The sequence below is a fragment of the Phalangium opilio genome, unplaced genomic scaffold, assembly GCF_054372755.1.
Source record: "Phalangium opilio isolate 3A_F unplaced genomic scaffold, DU_Popi_V2 ptg000391l_1, whole genome shotgun sequence".
NCBI classification, from domain to species: Eukaryota; Metazoa; Arthropoda; class Arachnida; order Opiliones; family Phalangiidae; genus Phalangium; species Phalangium opilio.
Window position 1 is genome coordinate 1,714,902 of NW_028324235.1, and position 6,581 is coordinate 1,721,482.

Genomic DNA, 6,581 nt, shown 5'->3' on the forward strand with positions numbered 1-6,581 from the left:
ATGACGATGATGTGGAAAATAATAAGAACAAGACGGCCCAAGGGCTCGTAATAGTAGCCACATCGTACGAGTGAATAGCCCCTCCATACATACCCAAACGAGTGGATCACTCCTCTATACCTTACCCTAATGAGTACAATGCTGAAATGATTTACCCATGCTGTAATTGTAATATTCCGGCGAAAAAATTTAGAGATTATTAATGGTTATTTTAAGAATTAAATTCGCCACTTTCATTTTAATTAATGAAGTATGGTGGATTATACGACCCCAAAGATACGATATGTGGCTAAAAACCCCAAACATACAAAATCAGAAGTATCCGACCCCGAAGATACAAGTTCAGAAGTATCCGACCCCAAAGATACAAGTTCAGAAGTATCCGACCCCAAAGATACAGGTTCAGAAGTATCCGACCCCAAAGATACAGGTTCAGAAGTACCCGACCCCAAAGATACAGGTTCAGAAGTACCCGACCCCAAAGATACAGGTTCAGAAGTACCCGACCCCAAAGATACAAGTTCAGAAGTACCCGACCCCAAAGATACAAGTTCAGAAGTACCCGACCCCAAAGATACAAGTTCAGAAGTACCCGACCCCAAAGATACAAGTTCAGAAGTACCCGACCCCAAAGATACAAGTTCAGAAGTATCCGACCCCAAAAATACAAGTTCAGAAGTACCCGACCCCAAAGATACAAGTTCATTATAGTGATTACCTATTTTAGTGATTATCTCCTCGAATTACCTTTAGCAATGCTAAAATGATCAAACGCATTACGCTCATTTAACACTATGTTAGCTCTATCTAAACCCACATTGGAATTAACCGCCAAAACGTTCCAGTCAATCATAACATAGATGGCGATAGCAACCGAACGAGAACGAAACGGGGAAAGTCGTCATCTATTTAATTAGCACATAAATAAAAAGAAAATAAATATAAAAACCCCAAACATACAAATTCATAAGTATCCAACCCCACAGATAAAAATTCAAAAGTATCCGACCCCACATCACCCCGATATTTTAGAGATTAAAATAAAGGATAAAAAACTCGGAGTTTGTATCAAGTCTCTATAGCTCAGTGGTAGAATGTCTGTCTACTGCGTGACCGACCCGGGTTCGATTCCCGGCTGCGATCCGAAAAAAATTTTAATTGAAATTAAATGTCTAACCGAGCCCAGTTATCCCTATGGGTGGTAATGTACAGTTCCTTTTAAGCTAAAAAATAACGATAACGAAAGCGAAAACTCCGGCCACATGTACTACTACTACTACTACTACTACGGCTCGGGTCGAACTAAGAGCCTCATCGTATACTACGATGTGGCTAAAAAATAAAACAGATGCTTCCACTTTAACAGCCCTGGAACATCAAGGATGCAACGCATCACAAGTAGCAAAATCTGTTAGGGGTGAATATATGGCATTTTTTGTAATGAAGGTGCTTTTGGCAAACAGTGGACAAGATTGTATAACTATTAACTAATGCAATTAAAAATATTCAATAAATCGCAGGACCTTTCAAATTGTTAATGTTTAATAGAACATGTGTGGCAATGAACAACATGAATGTTTACATTGAACAATAACTTCTTTTACGCTTCTTCTCAAAAACTAATTTCATTATTTCCAACTTTAGTTTATCGGAGTCTTCCAAGCTCAAAACTCTCATTTGGGTAGCTAAAAACGCGGCAAATTTATCGTGTTCATCCTCCGATTCTTTAGTTTCTGGTTTAGATTTTAGGCATTTGAGGGCTTCCTCCATAAAATCAGTTTCTAAGGAGCTATCATCGTTCTTCTTTCTTGTTCTCCTTGGAGAGGTTTTTTTCTTTTCATTCAAGGTATCAAATCCGGCACTTGAGCTTGAACTGGGCATATTTTTTACTCCATCGCTGATCCTTGACGCTTGCTCCTCAATATCAGATGGCTCTATTATTTCGTCTTCAAATAATCCAACACTTTAAACTGAGAGGGGATCGGTTTCTTTCGTAATCTGTTAAACAAAAGTTTAGGTCAATTATAGCTCATAAATATAAAAGGCAATAAGTCGTAACTGTTTCCGGTTCTTCCAAATCCATGTTTGTCCGTCCTTTCCTTGCTTGAACAGAGGTTCTCATAAATTCCATATCGGTAAAAAATTCCCATTTTGGCGTATATATATCATCTGTACCAGTGCCACTGGTCTTCGATTGCGAAACTTTTGCCATTTCTTGCATGAAATAGGTTCTTAAACCTTCCCAACGTGCCTTTACATCAGTTACTGAATTCAAAACGTTTATTGATTAGCATTCAAAACGTTTGTTTATTAATTAGAATTTACTAATATCACCCCCGACGCTCAGTGCTACTAGTATTCGATTTCTAAACTTCACGTTTAACGAACCTGAATAATCAATACTAGCAGCGAATTCCTGAAAAACTTGATCCCGAAGTCCACTTTTCTTGTAATCCTTGTGCTTTGGATTATGTATATGCTCATGATCCTTGACGATTTCAATTAATTTCCTTGTGTTCATGGAGTTCCAGTTATATTTCTATGAAGCAAAACCCTTAATTAACATTAAAAAACGTATGGTAAACAAAAACTTACCTCGTTTTTCTTTTTGGAACACATATTTTAGCACTTATCTTAATAGATTTTCCACAAAAATCTTAAGCCTCTTTTTAATGTGTCCTCCCTGAACGAGCAGACGACAATCAAGAGCGAGAGTGGAAATATTACAATTTACGTCAACGATCACGTGCATATTCTCGCGTGTTTTATTGGCTATTGAACCATCCAACTTTAGTCGGCCTGACTCAAGTCAGGTAGCTACCCGATAAAAATCTGGTCCAAAATCTGACAAAAGTTGGGGCAGGTGCGGCGTTCACACTACCTGACCTGTAGGCCCGACTTATCAGGTCAGCTTTGTCAGCTGACTAAAGTTGGATAGTGTGAACGCGCCATCTGACATTATTTCTTATTTTGTTGAAAAGCGAAACAGAAGACTTAATGTGACTTTATCAAAAAGAAAATAATCTTAGAGAATTTGTCTCATATAACCTTTATCAATATGATAACTAAAGCTTAAACACTTTTTTGTGATACTTCCGTACTAATAAAGATCTCATTTTGATTTTGAATTGGTCTCTATTTGTTTCCTATTTACAAGAATTTGGTCCCTATTTTTACCGTGAAAGATCTCTTTTTTCACTATTATTTTAAGAAATTTCTGTGGGAGTCCTCATTCTGAAAATTTTGACCAGAAAGAATTCCTTATAGATTTTTCATTGTTAGTAAACGAACTTTTAGAGTCGTTGAGCAATGATACATTTGATTGAGACATAATTTCTTTGCTAAAACCAAATGATCAATCTGAAAAATTTGCTGATGGTGATGACTGTTCTGAAACAAGTGTAACTAGGGCTCGGCGATATTGAGCAATTAACCAATAAATGCGCGATTCTTTGTGGATAATCCGAATAATTAATTAACTTTAGTCGTGTTCTTTCGTTTAATTTCTCTCACAAATTACAATTATTTACGAATAACTATATAACGCAAAGGCGTTGATGAATAAGCAAACGATTATTATCCAAACAGCAGGTTAACGATTTCAATAGCAGTTTTCATGTTTTCTAGTTAATTATGTGGAAGATGCGTCGTCTTGCATTAAATATTATTGCAAGCCAAGTATGAAATAATATTTTAGGAAATTATTAGACCTCTAGAAAGAATTGGCACTATTTAGATCATCGGTTTGAAAACTTTATTTAAACTTGAATAATAAATGTTTAGAAAGGTTCAACTTCAAGATGTTTTTGATTTCATTGTATTTGTATCCTAATCTCTCCACCAACATTTTAGACACATCATATCGGATATAGTTTCAGCTTGTAGACTTCCTCTCTTTGGTGGAATTAAATCTGACCCCGCAGAAAATATTCTCTCTGCAGGGACGGAAGTTGCCGGTATCGCAGCATAATCTCTAGCCATTTTTGAGACAGACGGGTAATTAAATTCATTTGCCTGCAAATAAATTGAGTATAATATAGCGAATGGTACGCAACTTTATTTATATTAGGGCTCTCGCAAATTTCGGACCCATAGTTGCAAAACTGGTTTTCAATTAAGAATCCACAGACACGACCAGCTTAATTCAGACAGCTTTGCATACTGACCTTCCACCATTGTAGAATATCTGTTTTGGGTGGCAGTAGATCATCTTTAAAATATTTAAGAAGTTCCGAGCTACGAGCCAATCTAGCTGGTCATTTAGGATAGAATGCGTAAATCCCCTCATTATTATCAGAAGCATGTGAAGCAACAATTTGACTGCTTTCGTAAAATGTATTGAATACGTTTACTATCATAGACTTAATGGATTTGCCCATGGCTTTGCTGTAGTTCTTTTGAATGAAATCCATATTCTAAGTTGGGTCCAGAGCTGAGCACAAATTAAAAATAAATGAATGGCTGTTAACCAAAATATGAACAACACATCAAAACTTGAGGCCATGTATGTTTATAGGCATATTTATGATGAGGTTGATTATACCATGGCCTCTGGTGCAAGTAGATGAGTCCCCCTTACAATTTTAATTGAAACCTACTAATATAGCCTTTAGATAAAGATAATTATAAGGCTATTATTTGTAAAAGAAACAAAGAACTGAGACTCTAAAATTTTATAAATAATATTTTGTAATTTTTTTGGGAGTCTAAGTGCATAAAAAGTTAATGTTTTGCCAATTCACTCTCCTTTTACAGGCACCAAAAAATGTATAATGATATCTGTTTAAAGTTTCATCATTTTAATCACAATACCAATATCACGATACATAGGAAGAAAAGTAAGCAGGTAGCTTTTTTGCTCCTCCTTCCATTTTCTCTCACTTCTAAACGATCACATTGATTTAAGATATTTTTAACATTTTAGTGGGTCTTTTTTGTTTCTTTAATGCATTATTCTTGAGATCAATTTCTTTGTAAATGTTTTTCCAACATCCTGAAATTTGATGGTTAACTGTTTCTTGATTTTATAATAGTTTCTTAAGATTTATTTCTTCCGAATTAACATGCTCACTAGCTATCTTATCTACCAAATTTCATTTCATACATCTACGGGAATGTTCTGGGGTCGTTTCACTATGCTGTAACATTTTGAACTTTAGGCTACTATATTCCAAACTTGTTTCCTTAGAACAAAAAGTTCACCTACTAGCCCATTGGCATCTTTCACTTTCTCTTTTCTCGATGTTATGAATTCGTTGCATAAGCGTGGGTGAATTTTCTCTGTAATTCTCTGCATATTATCACACCGTCTTCTCTGGTAACCAAAGATTCAACACATCGTAAAAACGTTTCTCTTAGGATCGACTTGTGTTGCTCAACGAAATCAGTTGTTACTATACTATAATTGTATCATGTAATAATGTAGTATTTAAAGAGTGCACTTGTTCAAAAACGCCAACTTTCCGACTTTTTGAGGTTTCAGGCGACGGAAGTAACAGAATTCCTAGTTATACGTCGTCTGCTCACTCTGCTGTAATTCTCTAGGCTTGTGACTCGTTAAATATTAAGTCTTATGGTGCCATCTACTCTCAACATAAGTATTTTTCTTTACAAAATATCGGGTAGAAATATCGGTTCATTTTTAACCGATAACGATACCGATGGGATAGGTATCAGCCCATCTCTATTATTTTATACTAAATTTCTCTAGGCTTATTAGTAGGGGGAGGAGGGTAGAGGGTGAAGGGTTACCTAGCTTCTATTGACCAATGGTACGTTGACCTTTCTGACGTGTTTAAACAAGTCTAATATTGTTTGTCAATCAACAATAGTGGCATAAGATTGACGTCCGATTGATTTTAAGAAGTGTCAAATGGTAACAAAAGGATGAGTCATCAATAGATTTTATAATTCAACGAAAGTATTGTAACAAAAGAGATGATGCGTCATTTCATTAGTGGGGTTTTTTTACGATATTACAGGAAGATGTATTAATAAGAAAATATTTCATCAATCAATCAAATATTGGCAGGTTAGATAAATCTAGTAATAGATAAATAGGTCAAGTTTACTATTGTTTAATTTATTCACTCGTAAAATATACATAAAGGCTGTCGAGAATTCGTCAGATCTTGGAGAATAATCCCCAGAAATTACTTATTGTATTATAAAATATTCTGGCATCTATGGTTTCAGAACTTTGACATAAAAATATGCTTACAGCCTAACAATGGGACAGTCAAGTACAATAGATATTTCGCAATAGCTACGTAATAAATTTAGTATAAAAACACTCTGACTTTATAGAGTAGAGTATCATTATTCGAGAAGATAGGCGTAACTAATGAACGTAAAATTAACGGCAGATTCCACATCTCGAAAGAGATGTTCTTAACAACGGGTTTTGTGAACGGTACCCTTGATCCAGAGGTTCAGCTATGCAGGATACCATCGTTAAAAAGTTTCGTCATTTCTACTAGTACATGGAAGAAGTTGATCCCGCTTTTAAGGCTCGTTTTCAATCAAGCAAAAAGTTTACGCGTTTTGCTTACAATTGAGGTGGCAAAAAAGCAAGGTTTTCA

At 35.5% G+C, this 6,581-nt stretch overlaps 2 protein-coding genes across 2 annotated transcripts; both read right to left on the bottom strand.

Annotated features, from left to right (window-relative positions):
* Positions 1–1,578: 1,578 nt before the first annotated feature.
* On the bottom strand, positions 1,579–2,264 carry LOC149594086 (uncharacterized). Its single transcript, XM_089861629.1, has 2 exons — positions 2,060–2,264; positions 1,579–1,998 (listed from the first exon to the last, which is right to left on the bottom strand). Exon 2 carries the CDS (start codon positions 1,879–1,881, stop codon positions 1,579–1,581), a length of 303 nt encoding a protein of 100 aa, XP_089717755.1. The 5' UTR covers positions 1,882–1,998; positions 2,060–2,264.
* On the bottom strand, positions 2,030–2,680 carry LOC149594087 (uncharacterized). The gene is made up of 3 exons (XM_089861630.1): positions 2,596–2,680; positions 2,389–2,539; positions 2,030–2,265 (listed from the first exon to the last, which is right to left on the bottom strand). The coding sequence occupies exons 1-3, from the start codon at positions 2,617–2,619 to the stop codon at positions 2,030–2,032; spliced, it is 411 nt and encodes a 136-aa protein (XP_089717756.1). The 5' UTR covers positions 2,620–2,680.
* Between the last annotated feature and the right edge of the window lie 3,901 nt (positions 2,681–6,581).

What these genes read in the sequence shown, in the direction of transcription:
- LOC149594086 (XM_089861629.1), bottom strand. Translation starts at nt 1,881, where the DNA reads ATGCCCAGTTCAAGCTCAAGTGCCGGATTTGATACCTTGAATGAAAAG.
- LOC149594087 (XM_089861630.1), bottom strand. Translation starts at nt 2,619, where the DNA reads ATGTGTTCCAAAAAGAAAAACGAG. An exon ending in GTTCCAAAAAGAAAAACGAG is followed by an intron (nt 2,540 to 2,595) that starts GTAAGTTTTTGT and finishes TTTGCTTCATAG; the next exon opens with AAATATAACTGGAACTCCAT. An exon ending in TGCTAGTATTGATTATTCAG is followed by an intron (nt 2,266 to 2,388) that starts GTTCGTTAAACG and finishes TTTTGAATTCAG; the next exon opens with TAACTGATGTAAAGGCACGT.